General features: G+C 44.5%; 1 protein-coding gene across 1 annotated transcript in view; it reads left to right on the forward strand.

Moving 5' to 3' along the window:
- The window catches only part of RXFP2 (relaxin family peptide receptor 2), a 587,658-nt gene that overhangs the window by 306,699 nt on the left and 258,080 nt on the right, over window positions 1-22,879 (forward strand). Inside the window, exon 3 of the mRNA XM_075851693.1 lies at window positions 8,476-8,553. Coding sequence (XP_075707808.1) covers window positions 8,476-8,553 — 78 coding nt within the window. The remainder of the gene's footprint in view (window positions 1-8,475; window positions 8,554-22,879) is intronic.

Genomic DNA, 22,879 nt, shown 5'->3' on the forward strand with positions numbered 1-22,879 from the left:
TAATTTTTTTTCACCTGCTATGTATTAGATTTAGCAAAAAACTGTGCGGTCAAAATACTTACTATACCCCTAGATAAATTCCTTAAGGGGTCTAGTTTTCTAAATGGGGTCATTTATGGGGAGTTTCTATCGTTCTGGTAGTTCAAAGCCTCTCCAAATGTACAGTGGGGCCTAAAACATTTTCAAGCAAAATATGTGTCCTGAAAGTCTCCGGGTGCTCCCTTCCTTTTGGGCCCTGTCGTGTGTCCAGGCAACGCATTAGGGTCACAATGTGGGTATTTTTGAAAAAAGGAGAAACAGGGTGATAGATTTTGTGGTGTGTTTCTTCATTTTCATGTTCACTTTACAAAGAAATCGGTCTTCAAACTGATAGTTTTATGAAAAGAGTGAAAAAAAAAATTTTTTTCACCTGCTATGTATTAAATTTAGCAAAAAACTGTAGGGTCAAAATACTTACTATACCCCTAAATAAATACCTTAAGGGGTCTAGTTTTCTAAATGGGGTCATTTGTGGGGGGTTTCCATCATTCTGAGACCTATGAGCCTCTGAAAACCTGGCTTGGTGCAGGAAAACAAAATGTACTTCAAAATTTATAAAATTATTATTCAATTTGTAAGTCCTCTAAATTGCTGAAAATTTATTTTATTTTTTCAAAAGTGCTGCCAAAATAGAGTAAGGAGTTGTAAATATATATTTAATAAAAAAAAAATTGTACAGTATGCGTGTACATATGTGATATTGCAGTTAAAAATAGGGAAAACCGTTAATTTTTACAAAATTTCTTCAATTTTTCAATTTTTTAATTAATTTCTGCAAATTGTATCAGTCTACTTTTACCACTAAAATAAAGTACAACATGTTACGAAAAAACAATGTCAGAATTACTTGGATATTCAAAACTTTTGCAGAGTTATTCTTTATTAGGCCGGATTCACACGAGCGTGTGCGTTTTGCACGTGCAAAAAACGCGGCATTTTGCGCGCGCAAAAACCACTTGACAGCTCCGTGTGTCATCACCATAGGATGCGCGGCTGCGTGCTTTTCACGCAGCCGCCATCATGATGTCACTCTGTTTGGATGTTTGCAAACAGAAAAGCACGTGGTGCTTTTCTGTTTTCATTCATACTTTTCAGTGTTGTTGCGCGAATCACGCGCGTCCCACGGAAGTGCTTCCGTGTGGTGCGCGTGATTTTCACGCACCCATTGACTTCAATGGGTGCGTGATGCGCGAAATACGCACAAAAAACGGACATGTTGTGAGTTTTACGCAGCGGACTCATGCTGCGTAAAAATCACGGAACTGTCTGCACAGCCCCATAGACTAATATAGGTCCGTGCAACGTGCGTGAAAATCACGCGCGTTGCACGGACGTATATCACGTTCGTCTGAATAAGCCCTTAAAGTCAGACATACCAGATTTGACAAATCTGGCTTGGTCATTAAGGTTCAAACTAGCTTGGTCATTAAGGGGTTAAGGTTTAAAATACCTTTGGTATTAAGGGGTGAAAATCCAACATTACAAACCTTGCTTTCCCAACAGCAGACTTCGTAGATAGAGAAACTTTCCTAATACACATTAGACTATCAAAATATACTTTGTAATCTTTATTAAGCAACATATTAAAAAAAAACAATGTAAAAAAAAAAACAACACCAAGTTAATTACAGCACACAATATATTATGGCCAGACTCCTTTAGCCCTCCTAAAAGTTTTAAGAGCTATCAGCTGTATATAATATAGATCAATGACATCAGAAATAGAGAAATACATCTCAGTGACCTGCAAAAGTTTGCATAAACAAGAAATATAGCAAAATAAAGGTATAATAGGTATTAGAGTGCATTTTACATATTACCCTAAGACTGAATGAGTCCTCAACATATATTTACCCTTTGGCTTTTTAAGGCGATACTTGAGACCACAGGGTAATATGTAATCTACTATGTCTATCATATCTTTTTTTTTCTTTATTTCTTGTTTATTCAAACTTATCATCCATAGATCATATGACATCACTACTGGGGAGGTGGCCACCACCAAAGTTTTGTCCCATCGGCCTTCACCATCCTTGATCTGGCCTTGGACCAAATCAAGGATGGTGGAAGATCAAATATAAGATTTCTCATAGCTGTAAGACATGTCTGATAATTACCGCCATTACTGAGTTCAACCAATGACTTTCTTATTTACCACATAATTAACAGCGCATACACAGAAGCAGAACTCTGTGTACTATAGAGCGCCTATTATCATTCCATTAATCATTTTTAGCCTTTTGCTTTCCCAGGGCATGGTTTCGTTGTCTTTTAGACATTGTTGTGTAATAACTTCCTTATGATGCAGCAGGAAATTATAAGGTTGTCATGAGAGGTTCGCTCAGGGATTAATGTTCATGATCACTGTAGAGTAAATAATAGCGCCATTACAGAAACAGCACAGCATACAGGACTTTACAGACGTTATTACGTTTACTCAGTGATCTGAATCACATCGCTTATGTAGAGATATTGTTGGAGAATTATTGTACTAAGCAAAATGCAGAAGAAATCTATATGTACTTGCCATGCTTCAAGTTTACTATGTGTTTTATGCCACTATTGTACCGTCCTCTACAGATTTAAATAGTGTCTAAAAAATGGCATACTGTATGTCATTCTTGGCGCAAACTACTTATCACGGTGGGTGTGTGGACACACGGGGTCGTACCACCGTAGCGGGATAGCAGCTGGCCAACAAGATACCAAGTCAATGTATATAGTTCGAATAAGGGTACCTGCGGTAATTCAGACAGTAGTGATGGTTAGGCTCGGATGGGACCTTGGCAGCAGGCACTGTGTAATACAGCAGGCGTAGTATACGGCACAACACGACTACAACTCTCTATTTGTATTTCTCTAATGCAACTCAAATTAATGATAAATCAACTTTGCAAAAAATCTTTTTAAAAGTTCCTACTGTTTTGTGTATAAAGCTCCTATGCAAAGCTATGTGTTTCCCTGGTTACAGGCTACATCCTGCAGTCATTAAACCACTTCCTCTTCTTGGTAACCTACTGATTTAGATGGTTGCTTAAGTGCACATTGCCTGTGATGTGCCTCTTTTACTGTCTGTAGGTTAGCAAGAAGAAGAGACAGAGAGTGGAGTAAAATATGACTGCAGGATCAGACTACACAGGGTTTGTTTGTAGTTTGTAACCAAGGAGACGCATAGGTCTACATAGGAGTTGTACACACAAAATGTTAGGATTGTTTTATGTTGTTAATTCAAGAATATTTACAAAGTTGCTTCATTTTTTTATTTTAGATGCATTGAAGCATAGTGTTTGAAATATGTGCATGAGAAACATCCATCATAACGAGGATTTCCAGTAATATTTTAAATGCCTAAAGTAGTTAAAAGATAACATTCTGACTGCTGAAACCACCACTAGAGGGAGCTTAGGAGCTTCCTGCATACAGTGCTACCTTTCAAATCTATGTCCTCGCAGGGAATTTGAAGTTCTGATCAGAAAAAATAAGTTCTGACTACTGATTAACATTAAGAAGAAATTACTCAGTACAGAATTTTTGACCTAAAAACAAAATAATAATAAAAGGTAGACATTCACTTTTAAGTAACAACCCAGGCAAAACTGATACACTGTGTTATATCTAGTGTATGACCTGCACAGGCCAAAACAAGATTTTTAAAGGAGGGGAGGATTCCAAATGCATATTTTTTAAACCAAGTCATTTTCGCCACGCTCCCGCTGCCCTCTGGTTTTTACGTTGCAAGTATTGGTTTGCAGGTATCGACCAGCCAAGTCATTTATATTACAAGCTTTACTATAAAGGGCTAATCTAGTAGATAAGTGCTGACCACTAATAGTAGTATAAAAACCAGCGTAGATAGTGTCACAATCAGTGCCCCCTGTAGATAGTGCCACACACATCCCTTGTAGATAGTGCCACAGTGCCCATGTACATAGTGCTACACACTGCCCTCTGTAGATAGCACCACGGTGCCCCCTCTAGATAGTGCCACTGTGCCCCTTGTAGATAGTGCCAGTACCCATGTACTTACAGCCACAGTGCCCCTTGTAGATAGTTCCCCAGTAATCCACAGTGCTCCAGTGGAATGATGTAGGTAGCGCGATGGGGCCACCTGCATCACAAGAAAAGCACAGAATGGCCAGGCAGGGATTGATGGTTCCCTTGCCTCACCAGGGCTTTCAGTTTGTATCTGCGTCCTAAAGACATGGATACAATTAAGTACAATAGTATGTAAGGGCCTTACGGCCCTTGTCACAGGGGGGTTTCCCGGCAACTGGATACCTCCCCTGCATGCGCCACTGACCGAAGAATTGGACATAAGGATTCTCTATGTGCTTATTTGAATCCCTGTGTCACCGCCACCCGAGGTCATACAAAAGGTAGTAGTGTATCAGTGTAACTTTTATGGAGCTACTTATACAATTATTCCCTAAGCACCATAAGGTTATATTTATTCATCCTAAAATTCACGCAGTATTGGATGGTACAGTAGCTTATCTAAAAATAACAGTGAACTTCACAGTACCATTTTTCTTCATGCTGTGTCACAATCTGATGTTAAAATTTTACTAACAATGAACTATTTTTGGGGGGAAATAACAAAATTCATGTATTACATTATGTAGAATGCTTTGACCTATTGTTACAATGTCCTTTATTGCTGATTGATTTTAAAAGCTCTGTAATCAAATCAAACTTTGAAAACCTCACAGAATACTGATGTTAAATCAGTTCTCTCATCCAACTTGCAATGTCGTAAGCAAATCTACTTCTAACATTTTCATTATCAACCAAAATTTGTCTTTAAAATTCATATACACTGAACCATTCTTCTATAGGGGATGCAGAGGCAGCATTCGCATCCGAGCCCTGGTGTCTGAGGAAGCTGCAACATAACAAGACACCAATATGACAAATGCCCCATAGAACTTGGGAAGCCTTGTTTCATATTTTCAAGTTGCACCTCTAGTATCACCTATTGTCACGCCTGTGGGGTATGTGGACCCACTATAGTCAATAATAGTCTCTGGGGTAAGAGTACCTGGGAGGAGGTTCTGGCAGATGCTCAGAGTAGCAGACAGATTTTTAGTATGGCAGATAATACCAGATGTGGCAGATTACACAGACGTGGCAGATTACACCAGGCGTAGCAGATGACAGAACGTGGCAGATGACTACATGACTCCAACACTAGATGCAGCTCAGGAACAAGCACACGGGATACAGAATACAGGTAGTAGGATACTGGGAGGATACTGGGAGGATACTGGGAGCAGGATAACAATTAAGGGACCATTTGCAAGGTTAACATGGGAATACAACAACAATGCTCAGGCAAGGAGTGGAAGGGCAGAGCCCTTTATATAGTCCATGAAGTAAGGGGATAGGCTAGGGAACATTTAGTTGGTGCCAGCGCGCGTACCCTAGAAGCAGAAGGATGCAGCCATGCGAGTTGGCGTCTCCTAGGAGGGAGACGCCGACAAGCTCTTTGTGTCCTGCGGTCACGGTGTAAAATCTTTTAATTTTAGTATAAAATCCAGCACTAGCCATGCAGTCGCCTTTACAAACATTTGTAAAATAATGGGTCGTTCTAAAGAACTCACTGAGTTCCAGCGTGCGGTTGTTTTTCAGGGGTTGACCTAGGCCCTTTAGTTCCAGTGAAAGGAAATCTTACTGTTTCAGTATAACAAGACATTTTGGGCAATTGGATGCTTCTGACTTTGTGGAAACAGTTTGGGTTCGGCTCTTTTCTGTTCCAGCATGACTGTGCCCCAGTGCAGAAAGCAAAGTCCATAAAGACATGGTTGGGTGAGTTTGGTGTGTAAGATCTTGACTGATATGGACAGAGTCCTGACCTCAATGTAGAATGTTTAATGTAGATAAATGTAAAGTTATGCATCTGGGTACCAACAACCTGCATGCATCATATGTCCTAGGGGGAGCTACACTGGCGGATTCACTTGTTGAGAAGGATCTGGGTGTACTTGTAAATAATAAACTAAATAACAGCATGCAGTGTCAATCAGCTGCTTCAAAGGCCAGCAGGATATTGTCGTGTATTAAAAGAGGCATGGACTCATGGGACAGGGATGTAATATTGCCACTTTACAAAGCATTAGTGAGGCCTCATCTAGAATATGCAGTTCAGTTCTGGGCTCCAGTTCATAGAAAGGATGCCCTGGAGTTGGAAAAAAATAAAAAGAAGAGCAACGAAGCTAATTAGGGGCATGGAGAATTTAAGTTATGAGGAAAGATTAAAAGAATTAAACCTATTTAGCCTTGAAAAAAGACGACTAAGGGGGGACATGATTAACTTATATAAATATATTAATGGCACATACAAAAAATATGGTGAAATCCTGTTCCATGTAAAACCCCCTCAAAAAACAAGGGGGCACTCCCTCCGTCTGGAGAAAAAAAGGTTCAACCTGCAGAGGCGACAAGGCTTCTTTACCGTGAGAACTGTGAATCTATGGAATAGCCTACCACAGGAGCTGGTCACAGCAGGGACAGTAGATGGCTTTAAAAAAGGGTTAGATAATTTCCTAGAACAAAAAAGTATTAGCTCCTATGTGTAGAAATTTTTCCTTCCCTTTTCCCGTCCCTTGGTTGAACTTGATGGACATGTGTCTTTTTTCAGCCGTACTAACTATGTAACTATGTATGTAACCCCATCGTACACCTTTGGAATGAACTAGAACGGAGATTGCGAGCCAGGCCCTCTCATCCAACATCAGTATTTGACCTCACAAATGAATTCTGTATGAATGGGCAAAAATTCCCACACTCCAAAGTCTTATAGAAAGCCTTCCCAGAAGAGTGGAAGCTGTTTTAGCTGCTAAGCGGTGACAAACTCCATATGAATGCATATGGACTTAAAATATAATGTTATAACAGCTCCTGTAGGTGTAATTTGTAGGTGCCCTAATGCTTTTTCCCATATAGTGTATATATTCATTACACTTCAAGTGCCATAGTGTTTTATTTTAACATAAGACATGGCAAAAATCACAGCAAAATGCAGATTGTAAACATACTCTGATTTTTACAAGGAATAGTCATAAAAAAAATACAGCAAAAATGGTGGCAAAATTAGACAAAAATCGCTCACATCAATTCTTGTCCCCAGTGGGGGTCAGAATCAAATTTCTCTTTTACACACATACTAGTGTCATTTCAGTGGCAGACATTACTTATTTTGAGCATGTAAGGAACACAGAGAAAACCCATGAAAACACAAGGAGAACATACAAACTCCCTGCAGATGTTGCTCTTGGTTTGAATTCAAGTAGGTTATTTTAATGTAGCGCCTTCTGGTTATAAAACACAAGACGCCACTTCTTTATATAAGTAGTCATTTTGCATTTTTTTTAAAACCTGATCTTTTATCCTTTGCTCTCACATCAAATTGTGGTGAGTGTTCAGACTGGGGTTGTTGACTGCTGTGTTTGTTTTCTCTATTAGTAATATAGAAACTTTCAGCATGTGCTATCAATAGACAGTTCATGCCTTGTCAGTACATTTTGTAAAATATTCTTCAAAGCTTGACAAAATATGTCATGTGGATCGTACATTCTGTAATTGATGAGCATTGGGATATAGTAATTTTTCCTTCCTTTACCTCTGCAGTGAAATGTAACTTCTCCAGCAGGAACATTCCCTATTTATTTCAGTTGTGCCAGATCTGTCTGCAGTATCATTTTACATTATTTGCAAATCGCCTTCCAATTCAACGAGTGCCAGGAATATAAAATGGTTTATCTGTTGTTGTCATCAACTCCACTGGTTGGAGCTTAGAACATTTCACAAGATGCTCCAAATTCATTCTGGCCGGTTCTGATTACAAGTCAATCATGTTCATTTGTCATCATGAAGATATTACAAGTCTCGAATAACAATGCCTGTATATATCAGAATTTTTTACTAAATAAAAGCTACAGGCCTATAAACTGAGGAATCTCTCTCAGGGGTGTAACTAGAGAGTGCATTTATTTTTGAATGTAACCCTTAGCATGGAGCTCCTAGGATGGACCCCTAAATCAAACGCTAGATCAAAAATAAAAAAAATATAAGCTCCCTGTATCATGACCTAAAAGGGCATCTACATAGGTCCCATGAAAGCAGATTTATTATTCTCCTTTTCCTGATTTCCCAGTGATCTACATTTATTGTCCTATTATCTAGTTATCAGTACCTGCACCTCACATCTGAAGGGAAAATAAGCCCTCCTCAGTTGCTGGACCCCATATCAGCTGCTATACCTGCTTCCCTGGTAGTTACGCCCTCGCTGATTTCCCCCTCTTTCCTGGTGCCTTAAATTATTAGAGAGAGTTATTATTGTTATAATGTCTCTTGTATTCTCCACAATTTGTTTTGCACTATATTTGCATATGTTACTGGTTATACAAATAGCAATATAATAAATCTTCCGTATTCCAGGAGACAACAACGGGTGGCCAAATATGTTTGATGAAGTACATTGGAAAGAAAATGAAGAGATGGATCCCCAGGAATGCTGTAAGTAACTAAAGACAGAACTGTTATAATCTTCTTTCTCTATTTCCGGAATAAAAAAATTGTTATAAAAACCAGTTTATGAAAAATCCCAAATTTGCCATTACTCAGCCAAGCAGTTAAATAGATTTTTTGTCATAGACATGAAATCTGTCATGACAAATAATTTATGCAGATTAAAGGCAGAGCCACAACCTTTTGCTGTACAAAATGTCCCTGCTTACTGTAAAAGTTCCAGATTATTTCAGATATAACTATTTCTTTCATTAGACCATTTCCCAATAATTTACTTTAACCCACAATTCATTTACAGAATTATTATAGAAACACTGTCACATTATACAACTTAGGCTATGTTCACATCTTCATCAGGGCTCCGTTCCATCGGAGCTTTCCGTCGGAACGAAGCCCTGACTGACACAAACTGAAATCATAGCTTTCCGTTTCCATCACCATTGATTTCAATGTTGACGGATCCGGTGCCAATGGTTTCAGTTTGTCTCCGTTGTGCAAGGGTTCCATCGTTGTGACCGGATGAATACCATAGTCGACTACGCTATTGATTCCATGTAACCCTTGCACTATGGAGACAAACTGAAACCATTGGCACCGAATCCGTCACCATTGAAATCAAGGGGGAGAAAGCTGACAGCGAAACACACGTCCGGGGCGTCTAATGTGGGGATACTTTTTTGTGGGACAGATCATGCAGTCTACGGGTTGGTACAGCTCTCTGAGCCCTTGACTTTAGGCTCTCCCTTATGTTTGCTATGCAGTGTTAGTGAATTATCTACTGCTACATCTCTGAATTTGTGTTATGTGCCTTGGTTAGGTGTATATGACAATCACGTTTTTTGTCTCATCTATACTGCTCATGCTATACCTTCTTCTTGGATGGAGATGTCTGTACCTTACCACATCAAGTGATGTTTACATTTTATTTGCATGTTATGCGTATATGTTCCTGTTGTATCTCCACGCTATTCTTTTATTGCTTGTATCATTGATTTTATCTTTTGATGGCCAATATACTGTTATATGTATTTCAATAAAGTCTTTTTATATTTTCATGGTACAAATTGTGTGTTGTATGTCACTACAGCATAGCCCTGGTACTCACAGCCCTCAGCACACCTCAATAACTGAGAGAACAAAGACCATATTAACCCTCAGCACTCCAGTTCGTTCAGGAGGGGGAGGCACTGATGAAAATTTTGCACTAGAACATCACAGAAAATGTCAGGTCCGTATTTCACACCGAATAACCACCTCTGTAAATTGAAAGCTGAAGGCATGCCTGGAGAGAAGTACACCACACAGAGTAATGTTGGTAGACATCCCCTCCTTCAACCAGGAGGAAGACTGAAACTTTTTATTCAGAACAAAGAAACACAGAAAGAGACACATGCCTCCTCCCCAGAGATGTGGGAGTGCCCAAGCCCCCACCGGTTTCACAGCTGTAAGTTCTCAGACTCACTCTTCTTGCATTCCAGGGGGCGGTGTCTTCCATAGGTGTGTCCGACATGAACAAAGAACTTATTATATATCAGTATATTACACAAAGAACTGAAATGTATATACATATGTGTGAGGATAATATTTTTCAAACAATATACATAGTAATGATCCCTGACAGTCCCCCCTAAAAATATTATTACTCTATCCCTGAGTCTTGCCTAGCAACCTACCACTCGAACCAGGCGGGTAGGGGTTTTGGATTTCTTCACCAGCTTGAGACCAGCTACTCCTGATGAGTGGCCCCCCTTTGTACCTGGACTTCCAAGGTGTCGGAGTGGTCCTGACTTTCCCTATTCTCCTCTGGATACAGGATGGTTGTCTTGATATAATCTACAAACCGCTGCTGGTTGTAATATATATATATAATTAATCCGGTCTACATTTTTATTAATGGCAATTGTCGCACTGTCACTTACTGTCCTAATAGGACTTTACCCCTGCAGATATAACAGGCCATGAGCAGCACAGTGACCTTCACCTCACACCTTCACATAAAACTCCTCAGATTGTAATTTGCAGCACCGTGGCATATTTACACACATTATAATTATAAACCTCAGACATTATAAACAATAGGGCCTCAACTAATAATCATAATGCTATCACCAATCTCATGCTATCACCCTCAGGTTTCGGGTCCCATCAGTTCATTGCCAGTCCTGTACACCATCGTCCCCTTCTTCTCCTGTCTTCTGCGCTACACTGACTGTCACCCTCAGGGTAACCCACACAATTGTGGAGTCAGACTACGTTGGTGTCCAGTGGGGGAGTTATTGTTACCCACTCCTAGCCACTTACTTATCAAAACACTTGATCCTGCTGACGGATTCACTCAGGTCTTTGGTCTTTACTTTGATCTTTGCTGATGTCATCAGGACTTGGTTTGGTCCTTCTCATCTGTCCGACACCGTCTCCTTTAGTTTACATCACCGGGCTGTACATAGCACCTCATGCTGTGAGCCTGGGGTGAGATCCCACGTAGGCGGATTGGTGGAGTTGTATTGTGACTATCACAAACCCTCCGCATCTGTACTCTTCCTCTGGCAAGTTACTTGTCTGGACGGCTGCTTAGAATTGTGACACTGCCGTCAGTTCATGATAAACGCGTTGTACTGGCTCAGGCTGTGCCTGCCGCATTTCAGTGATGGAGTTCATCGTGTTAAAAGTCTTTTAGTTCATATTTACTGGCATTTTCTGGGGACCCCCAACTCTTGTCAATTGTTAAAATAAATACTAATCTGGTGATAACATCATCCGCATACACTATAAATGTTGTTCTAAGTACATACAATAATGTCAGGCCCTTAAATGACATCAAACACCTTTATATATATAAGGAAAAACTTCTCTGTTACAATGGACAGGGCACCTAGAAGATGTGTACTGGGTACATTTCATTTGCACTTGGTGATACTCTTTCAGCAGGATTTGTACCTTGATCTCAGCTGATTGCCTAGAACATCTCCACCTCACAGAAATATACACAGATTCCACATGTTTATCTGACAAGTGTCTCAAACCAATTTTTCTTACTCTAATCTGGTTCGTTCTACCTGGGAAGGCCTCTCAAGGTCTGTTCTCTTCGTGGGAGGCGGGTATGATAAGGTTGGCAACGGTCTGCCAGGACTGTTCTGTAGGCAAATCAAACAGCTCTAACAGAATTTAGCAGCAACAGCTGTAAAGCCTGGGACATACCAATTAGATCTTACCACGTCGATCCTTGCAGTCTTGGGGCATATGTGAGGTCATACACCATCAATGTAAGTGCTATCAAGAATGCATTGGGCGCTACCGGTTTACCTTCCTTTATCCGTCCACATTCTGTTAGAATGTGGTTCTCACGCCTTCCGCTCCCAGTTGGACTCTTCCTGTGAAGAACAAGCTTTTCATAGCCTAATCAGTAATTGATCTTAATCAGATAATTAACTTGAAGAAAAACATTAACAATGACAGATTTATTTTAAACGTTCACACTGGTCAGTAACTAAAACTTACAAACTGATTCTTCTTCTTTATATACATATCTATACATACACATATACACTGCACAGAATTCTCTGCTCTAAAATTTCCCTTTCACAACAAAAATAAAAATAAACAAATAAAAATGTTTTCGAATGGGAATATTCTGCTTCTGTACCTTTTATCTGACGCATGACTCTAATAGTCCAATGCTAAAGCTGGTCTAGAACTTTACATAAAACTTAACCTCAGTATTTAATATTCCCACAACACTTCTTAAATACAGTTATTAAACAAACTAACCTTGGGTCAACGTCTAGAGAACTGCTGATATCTTATCATTGTACAAACACCAGGTCAATACTTGGGATAAGCACTGTTCCCCTGTCACTACACACAAGTTCTGCAGTGGGGAAGATACCGGCCGGGCTTCAGACCCCCCTGAGAACAGGTCTACACATATACGAGCACATTGTCATACACTTCTACCTCGGGTAGTTGTATGTTCTGCAGTTGCTGGGACGGGTAATCTGGCCGGGCTGCACTTTTCACAGGTACCTTTGCTGTTTTACCTATGTCATGCAGTGAGCACATCATGCCGGCTGCTACAAACCTAGTGGTGGCATTATTGTATCCAGGGACAAGCCAATTTACTGACATCTGGCTGCACATACTCTTGTTGTCAGGTCTGTCTTCTCTCGCTCTCTCAATTGGCTTACCCGATGATCCAATAAAGTTCCTACTACCAATGGGCTCATAATTGTGGGCGCTGCCAAAAGCGTACCTAGAGTCAGTGTAAATGTCGGCCGTCTTACCTTCTGCCAGGTTACAGCCTCAGCGAGCACCTCCAGCTCCACTCCTTGAGATGAACAAGAAGGTGAGAGTGGTTTCTGGGTATTTTACCTGGTGCCTCGTATCCTGTCTTGTACATACTGTATATGATGAAGTATGTCTAAATTACAAATTTACATTAAAAACCCATATCACATATAGATAGAACATTTCAAAGGGGTGGCGTCTTCATCCTCTAAAATAAAACCAAATGTTATACACTTCTCCACACTCATCTGATAATCCAGAACACTTTGAGAATCTCACTTTTATCAGGTTCTGCAAATACTTGATTAATACAAAAACAAATAAAAAATAAAAAATTCCTAAAAACTTTACATCAAATTAACAATGTCCAGACAATTTTTGTTTTGCCTTCTCCCCCATCTAAATCCATAAAGACTCGTGTGGGTGACATCACCTCTGCCTCCTGTGTAAATTTGCTGGAGGGGGATAGTCTCTTACACAATACCTTATATTGGGTGAAGACTACAGCACAGCATACCCAGTGCCATATTTACTGTTCTGGAAAGATATGGAACCATCTACACAGAAAAACCTCAAAATTTAGGTTACTCTCATACACATTTAATCTGGATTACTCATTGGGGTCTCATACACATTTTGTAGATCTCCTGAAACCAAATTAATTAATTCAAAACAAACCAAAATTGTACCTGATCAGTCCCTTCACCATTCCCCCCTTTGTGGACTCTGCGAAAGTAATGTAGCAGAGTTCAAAACTACATCTCAACATAACAAAGTCGGGCACTCTATCTGTGCGGCACTAGTTTAACCCCTGTAATACACAACAGCCTGGAACAAAAAAATGACTTTTTTCCTGACGAAAATACATTTTATCTTTACAATGACATAACTCATGTGTGAAATCAAAAACAAAACAATTGTAGTTAGTTATTCAATAAAACAGAAAATATTATATCTGATAACATTAATTACTGCAAACCAATAAACTGTATATAAAAATAGGGAATGGTGGGGGGCACATACATTTTCAAAACCCCGTGTCTCACAGTATCTGTAGTTTAATACATCTGAATTAACATCATAACACATAAATATTGTAACTTTTATAAACAACAGCGCATGCGCAAAGAGAAGAAATTTATTTAGGTTTGTAGACATTACTGATATAGATATATATATACATATATATATATATATATATATATTTATATATATCTCAAAGCAGTGCATATTGAAATCCCTTTGTCTCATCAGCCCTGCAGACTGCACCCAGTCAGCCCCCCTCCTCCTCCCAAACACAGCATACTACAGGGGGGAGGGGGGGTCAGACACTCACTTCTCACAGCGTCTAGTCTCATAACCTTAACACTTTCAATGCAGGCAAAACAACATACGTATCTGCAACCACTCATCACACCATTGTATAGGAATTATCTACGTTCAAAACATCAAACACATAATCTGTAACAGTTCAATCTGTTGGCCACCAGCTCTATATTATGATGACGTGTTGCTTCATCAGTGAACAGCGTCCTGCACACTAGAATTGAATCTAAAAATAAAAAAGACACTAGAAATGACAAAATTAACAAGCCGATTATTTCATACTGATTTGGTTGGGCCGGGCGTGGCCACATCAGGGACGGGGGGGAAGGGGGTCAGCCTCTCTGTCACGAAACGGGTTAGTGGACCCACTAGGCCATACCGCCGCAGCGGGGAGGCAGCTGGCCAAACAACAGGACACTCCAGAAATACAATGTCCCGCACAAGGGTACCTGAATAGTCCAGATGGTGGCCGCAGCTCTGGCACAGATGAGATGGGTGCAGCAGATGGCGCCAGACGTGGCAGATTCCTCCGGATGTGGCAGATAACACAGGACGTGGTGGATTCCTGCGGACGTGGCAGGTGACACAGGACGTGGCAGATTCCTCTGGACGTGGCAGATGACACAGGACGTGGCACGACTAGATACTAGGGCAAAGCACGGGAAACAGGAACGGGGAACAAGGTACGGGTAACAACAGGAACGGGAAACACTAAGGGACCCTTTGCAAGACAGACTGGGAAAACTAACAACGCTCAGGCATCGAACTAGGGGGCTGGACCCCTCTAATAGCCCAGGGTTCTCACGGGTCAAAGGTCTGCGGGCTCCGGCGGAGGTGAGTGGATGCAAGCGCTGGCGTCTCCTGAGGAGGAGGCTGGGGCCAGCGCTTGCCGACTCGTGGCTGCGGCTGTCAGCGGGAGGCTGGAGCTGACAGCCCGCAGCCACGGACATTACAGTATCCCCCCTCTTACGCCCCCACTTCTTGGGACCGGAGCGAGAGAGAAACTTCTTTAGAATAGTAGGGGCATTGAGGTTCTCCTCTGGCTCCTAGGACCTCTCTTCGGGACCAAACCCTCTCCAACCCACCAAATACATGGTCTTTCCTCTCACTCTCTTGGTGTCCAAGATCTCTTTTACCTCAAAGATGTCCGAAGAGCCGCTGGGAGCAACCGCAGGGCTGGGAGTCTTGGAATAGCGGTTTAGGCTCACAGGCTTCAGGAGGGAGACGTGGAAGGAGTTGGGAATCCTGAGGGTAGGAGGCAGCCGAAGCTTGTAGGAGACACTCCTCCAGGGCCAATTTGATGGCCAGCAGCTCCCGATCTCCAATGGAATAATTGCACTCAGCAGAAGAAAACAGTCTAGAGTAGTAGCCACATACTACAGCCTTTCCTTTGGAGCTCCTCTGGAACAGAAGTGCACCTGCACCGACAGAGGAAGCGTCCACTTCCAGTGAGAACTGCCGAGATACGTCAGGATGATGGAGGATCGAGGCTGAAGTGAAGGCACTCTTCAGGCTATTAAATGCAGACTCTGCCTCTGGAGTCCACACTTTGGCGTTCACACCCTTCTTGGTAAGGGTCGAGATGGGAGACGTCAGAGAAGAGAAGTTAGGAATAAACTGCCGGTAGAAATTGGCGAATCCCAGGAACCGCTGTATGGCCCTTAAGCCTTGGGGACGTGGCAACTCCAGGACAGCCTTCACTTTCTCAGGATCCATCTTGAGGCCTTGATCCGAGATAATATAGCCCAGGAAGGGCAGAGAACTCTTTTCAAAGACGCACTTCTCCAGCTTGGCGTATAAATGATTCTCCCTCAATCGTAGTAGAACCTGACAAACATGCCTCCGATGAGTCGTCTGATCTGGGGAGAAAATCAAAATATCATCGAGATAAACAACAACACAGACATAGAGTAGATCTCGGAAGATGTCGTTAACGAACTCCTGAAACACTGCTGGAGCATTACACAGTCCGAAAGTCATCACCGGGTATTCGTAGTGCCCGTCCCGGGTGTTAAATGCCGTCTTCCATTCGTCACCCCGCAGAATCCGGACTAGATTGTAAGCCCCACGCAGGTCTAGCTTAGAAAAAATTTTGGCCCCTCGTATGCGATCAAATAGCTCAGAGATGAGTGGCAACGGGTATTTGTTCTTGACTGTGATCAGGTTGAGGCCCCTGTAGTCAATGCAGGGACGAAGGGATCCATCCTTCTTTTTAACGAAGAAGAAGCCAGCCCCGGCCGAGGAGGAAGATTTTCGTATAAAACCCCTCTCCAGATTCTCCTTTATATAGGCCGACATGGATAGAGACTCAGGCAAGGAGAGAGGATATACCCGTCCACGGGGAAGAGAGGCATTAGGAACCAGTTCAATGGGGCAGTCATAGGTGCGATGTGGAGGCAGCGTCTCAGCCTCCTTTTTGCTGAAAACATCTGAATACTGAGCAAAATGGGGAGGCAGTCCCGACAGTGACTGAGGCAGAGAAGGCTTGACAGGATGGATCTGCAACAGACAACGACCATGGCACTTGGAGCCCCATTGGAGAACCTCTCCAGAATTCCAGTCCAGGACTGGGGCATGAAGTCGAAGCCAAGGCAGGCCCAGCAGAACAGGATTGATGGCCTTGGGCAAAACAAGGAACGAAATAAATTCAGAGTGAAGTACTCCAACCTGGAGCTTCAACGGCTTGGTTTTTGAGATAATGGGATCAGGCAGAGGCAGTCCATTAACTGAGGCCACAGCCAAAGATGTCTCCGGGGGAACTGTGGGCAGCTGAAGATAATCCACAAGCTCTTTCTGGATGAAATTTGCAGCAGAGCCAGAGTCAAGATAGGCAGAGACTTGATGCGTCCTGTCGCCAGATACCAGGCTCACAGGAATAGTCAGTTTGGAAGCGAATCCTCTGTTAGATTCTGTTCCACCTAGTGTTGTCTCTCCAACCAATCCTAGGCAATGGGGTCTCTCCGGCCTCTGGGGGCACAGACACACAATATGGCCTCCATGGCCGCAATACAAACAAAGTCCAGAAGTGCGTCTGTGTTGTTTCTCCTGGGTAGACAATTTAACATAGTTACTCTGCATCGGGTACTCTGGTGGGATGACAGAGGAGGATTGCGGGACAGCAGAATCCAGCCTAGGAAGTTCTCTCTCCCGGAGAACCTCTTGGGAACGTTCCCGGATCCTCATGTCGACACGGGAGGCGAGTAGGATAAGATCGTCCAGGGTAGATGGCAGATCGCGAGCAGCCAGCTCGTCCTTGATCCCTGAAGACAGTCCCTGCCAGAATGTAGCCACCAAAGCCACATTGTTCCAGGTCAATTCAGCAGCCAGGATACGAAACTGAATGGCATACTCGCCCACGGAGAGGTCTCCCTGGTGTAGGGTCAGCAAGGATGCAGCAGCCGAAGAAACTCTCCCAGGTTCCTCAAAGATCGAGCGGAAGGTCCGTAAGAAGCACTGCAAGTCCCGGGTCTCAGGTCCCTGATGTTCCCAGAGAGGATTGGCCAATGCCAGGGCTTTGCCGGTAAGGAGAGAGATGATAAAGGCGATCCGGACGTCATCCGAGCAGAAGGACCTGGCATGTAGTCTGAAATGGATCAGGCACTGATTCAAAAATCCCCTGCAGGACCTCGGATCTCCATCATAGCGTGGAGGTAGCGGCAAGAAACACAGGGGGTTGGTACCGGTACAGACAGGAGGTGTAGCAGGCGGAACCGCAGGAACTGGTGCGGTGATGACTGTGGACGGAGCAAGCAGCCGATGGGCTATGGCGTTCACCGACAGGAGGAGCTGGTCTTGTCGTGACTGGAGATCCTCCATCTCAGCCAGCATGGCTTGTGTAGTCAACGTCTCAGGTTGACCAGCGGGGTCCATGGCCTGAGCGTACTGTCACGAAGCGGGTTAGTGGACCCACTAGGCCGTACCGCCGCAGCGGGGAGGCAGCTGGCCAAACAACAGGACACCCCAGAAATACAATGTCCCGCACAAGGGTACCTGAATAGCCCAGATGGTGGCCGCAGCTCTGGCACAGATGAGATGGGTGCAGCAGATGCGCCAAACGTGGCGGATGACACAGGAGCCGCAAGTTACGCCAGACGTGGCGGATTCCTCCGGATGTGGCAGATAACACAGGACGTGGTGGATTCCTCGGACGTGGCGGATTCCTCCGGACGTGGCAGATGACACAGGACGTGGCGGATTCCTCTGGACGTGGCAGATGACACAGGACGTGGAAGATTCCTCCGGACGTGGCAGATGACACAGAAAGTAGCGGATTCCTCCGGACGTGGCAGATGACACAGGACATGGCAGATTCCTCTGGACGTGGCAGATGACACAGGACGTGGCACGACTAGATACTAGGGCAAAGCACGGGAAACAGGAACGGGGAACAAGGTACGGGTAACAACAGGAACGGGAAACACTAAGGGACCATTTGCAAGACAGACTGGGAAAACTAACAACGCTCAGGCATCGAACTAGGGGGCTGGACCCCTCTTATAGCCCAGGGTACACACGGGTCAAAGGTCGTTCAAGATGTCCGGTGCGCGCGCTGCCCCTTTAAGAGCGGGGACGAGCGTGCGCGCGCACCCTGCAGGCTCCGGCGGAGGTGAGTGGATGCAAGCGCTGGCGTCTCCTGAGGAGGAGGCTGGGGCCAGCGCTTGCCGACCCGTGGCTGCGGCTGTCAGCGGGAGGCTGGAGTTGATAGCCCGCAGCCACGGACATTACACTCTCCCATTGGAAACAACACACTCGACATGAGGTACAGACGCCATTATAAGGTGAGGGCTGCTCCTTACAGAGCCATTATAAGGTGGGGGCTGTTCTTTTGTTTTCTAATACATATACATATACATATAAAATTATTTTGTAAAAAAGGGTTTTCTGTTAGTGTAAAACAATAGTTGTTTCCTGCGGTAGTCTCCCGACACACAGGGGGCTCACTAGTAAGCTCTGGGCAAGCGTCGCTTACTGTGGCAGAGCAAAGAAACACTGGCTCCCTGCCCCATCATTCACCTCAATGGATTATTTAAGGCCTGTGGCCTACAAAAGGTCGGGAAGACGTCAGCAGCGGTGTGATGACGTCACAGCATCGCGCTGCCTATTGCGCTGTGCAGCAAGCGTAGCATCTCATCGTCAAGATGGGTTTAATTTTTGTATTTTTTCTCATTTGGCCCAGCTACAATATTGGGACCTGACTACTGTGGGGGGCCTAACTAATTTATGGGGGCCTAACTTCTATGAGGGGTCCTAACTATTAATTGAAGGCCTAACTTCTGTATGGAAACCTATCTACTATCGGGGCCTAACTACTATCTAAGGGACCTAACTACTATCTGGGAGGCCCTCTCCAAGTTCTCTTTAACATAGGCGGACATGGACAGAGTCTCTGGCAAGGAGAGAGGATATACCCTACCACGGGGAAGGGATGCACCAGGAATCAGCTCGATAGGACAGTCATACGCCCGGTGTGGGGGCAGCGTCTCCGCCTCCCTCTTGCTGAAGACGTGTGAAAATGCAGCATAATGACCAGGTAATCCCGCCAATGACTGAGACAGAGGAGGCTGAGCCGAACGAATCTGTATCAGGCAACTGTTGTGACTAGAGATGAGCGAACTTATGAAAAGTTCGGTTCGGCTGGTTCGCCGAATTTCATGAAAAAGTTTGATTCGGACCGAACTAGTTCTGACCGAACCTGTAATACAAGAAAGCCACTAAAAATCATGTGTAACACGGTTTAAAAGCCTTAGAAGCTTTGTATAACACTCTTAGGTCACCCATGAGTGTATCCAAGTACTTTTGAGCTGTCTTTAAGGCAAAGTTAGTGTCAAAGTTACGCCATGTATGGCTATAGGAAAACGGATGGGACACGGTGATAACTAACAGAAACCACTGCACTTGTGCATGTTGTATGCTTAATGCATTGTTAAAAAAGGTACAAAAATTAACCATTTTTGGCGGCAGATGCCTGCCAGGGTTCATACATATAAGGTGGTAAAAGAAGAAGCAATGGCTTTTGACAAGCCCTCAAAAAATTGACCCTTTATGGTGGCAGATGCCTGCCGGGGTTCATCCATACATGGATGTAATGTAAAAGCAACAAGCAATGGCTTTTGACAAGCCCTCCAAAAATGTACCCTTTTTATTGGCAGATGCCTGCCGGGGTTCATCCATACATGGATGTAAAATCAACAAGCAATGGCTTTTCACAAGCCCTCCAGGCATGCTTGTAGCAGTCGGCAGTGGAGGTGTATTGGTGGTAGTAGAGGTAGCCAACAGACAGCAAGGGTGGTAGTAGTAGTAGCAGCACATTAAAAGAGACTGGACAGTCACAGGACAAAGCCCTGTGGTGGGGCAAGCCTCAGGCCTGCTTGTAGCAGACGGCACTGGAGGTGTAGTAGTGGTAGTAGAGGTAGCGAACGGACAGCAATGGTGGTAGTAGTAGTAGCAGCACATTAAAAGAGACTGGACAGTCACAGGACAAAGCCCTGTGGTGGGGCAGGCCTCAGGCCTGCTTGTAGCAGACGGCAGTGGAGGTGTATTGGTGGTAGTAGAGGTAGCCAACAGACAGCAAGGGTGGTAGTAGTAGTAGCAGCACATTAAAAGAGACTGGACAGTCACAGGACAAAGCCCTGTGGTGGGGCAAGCCTCAGGCCTGCTTGTAGCAGACGGCAGTGGAGGTGTATTGGTGGTAGTATAGGTAGCGAACGGACAGCAATGGTGGTAGTAGTAGTAGCAGCACATTAAAAGAGACTGGACAGTCACAGGACAAAGCCCTGTGGTGGGGCAGGCCTCAGGCCTGCTTGTAGCAGACGGCAGTGGAGGTGTATTGGTGGTAGTAGAGGTAGCCAACAGACAGCAAGGGTGGTAGTAGTAGTAGCAGCACATTAAAAGAGACTGGACAGTCACAGGACAAAGCCCTGTGGTGGGGCAAGCCTCAGGCCTGCTTGTAGCAGACGGCACTGGAGGTGTAGTAGTGGTAGTAGAGGTAGCGAACGGACAGCAATGGTGGTAGTAGTAGTAGCAGCACATTAAAAGAGACTGGACAGTCACAGGACAAAGCCCTGTGGTGGGGCAGGCCTCAGGCCTGCTTGTAGCAGACGGCAGTGGAGGTGTATTGGTGGTAGTAGAGGTAGCCAACAGACAGCAAGGGTGGTAGTAGTAGTAGCAGCACATTAAAAGAGACTGGACAGTCACAGGACAAAGCCCTGTGGTGGGGCAGGCCTCAGGCCTGCTTGTAGCAGATGGCAGTGGAGGTGTATTGGTGGTAGTAGAGGTAGCCAACAGACAGCAAGGGTGGTAGTAGTAGTAGCAGCACATTAAAAGAGAATGGACAGTCACAGGACAAAGCCCTGTGGTGGGGCAAGCCTCAGGCCTGCTTGTAGCAGACGGCAGTGGAGGTGTATTGGTGGTAGTAGAGGTAGCGAACGGACAGCAATGGTGGTAGTAGTAGTAGCAGCACATTAAAAGAGACTGGACAGTCACAGGACAAAGCCCTGTGGTGGGGCAGGCCTCAGGCCTGCTTGTAGCAGACGGCAGTGGAGGTGTATTGGTGGTAGTAGAGGTAGCCAACAGACAGCAAGGGTGGTAGTAGTAGTAGCAGCACATTAAAAGAGACTGGACAGTCACAGGACAAAGCCCTGTGGTGGGGCAGGCCTCAGGCCTGCTTGTAGCAGATGGCAGTGGAGGTGTATTGGTGGTAGTAGAGGTAGCCAACAGACAGCAAGGGTGGTAGTAGTAGTAGCAGCACATTAAAAGACACTGGATAGTCACAGGACAAAGCCCTGTGGTGGGGCAGGCCTGCTTGCAGCAGACGGTACTGGGGGTGGATTGATGGTAGAAGTAGTAGCAGCACCAACAGCGGCACATTAAAAAAAGAGTGGACAGGACAGAATCCCGTAGTAGCAGGCGGCAGTAGAAGGCGGCAGCGGCAGCAGCAGCAGCAATGTCAGATCTAATCAGTGGCATCAGGCACAGGGGTATTAAAATCCTCACCGATCCAGGCTTGATTCATTTTCAGAAACGTGAGATTTTCCAAGCTGTTGGCGGACAATCTTGTTCGCTTAGGGGTGACGAAGCCCCCTGCCGCGCTGAATACCCTCTCTGACGCTACACTGGAGGGTGGCAAGACAGTACACCCATGGCAAACTGGGCCAGTTCTTGCCAATGATCCAATCTGCTGACCCAGAAGTCCATGGGGTCTGGGATCAGCATTTCTGACGGAGAAAAGGCACAGTCCAGGTACGAGTGAACCTGGTTGTTTAGGTGCTGCACCTGGTGATGGTGAACATCCCTTTGGTGACTACGATGTGTGTCAGGTCGGGGTATTGGATGTAAAGATGTTGTCATCATATTTTCCAAACCGAATTGGCTGCTGCTGCTGCTGCTGCCGCTGCTGCCGCCGCCTATTGCAGAGGTAGCTCTGCCAGAGGCGGTGGAACGATGAGACAGTGGGGAGCGGAGAGTGGCCCCCCGGTCAGACATACTTGCAGCAGGTGTTTGCCGTTTGAAAGCCGTGACAAGCTGGCTGCATAGCTTCTCTCGATAATAAGCCAATTTTGCCTCCCTCTCGGAAGGCGCAAAAAACTCCCCCATTCTGGCTTTATACCGAGGGTCTAAAAGTGTGGCTATCCAGTACTCATCTCTTTGCTTCATGATAACAATACGACAGTCAGCGCGCAAGTAACGAAGCACACAGCTCGCCATC

Source organism: Rhinoderma darwinii, chromosome 2, assembly GCF_050947455.1.
Source record: "Rhinoderma darwinii isolate aRhiDar2 chromosome 2, aRhiDar2.hap1, whole genome shotgun sequence".
Taxonomy (NCBI): Eukaryota; Metazoa; Chordata; class Amphibia; order Anura; family Rhinodermatidae; genus Rhinoderma; species Rhinoderma darwinii.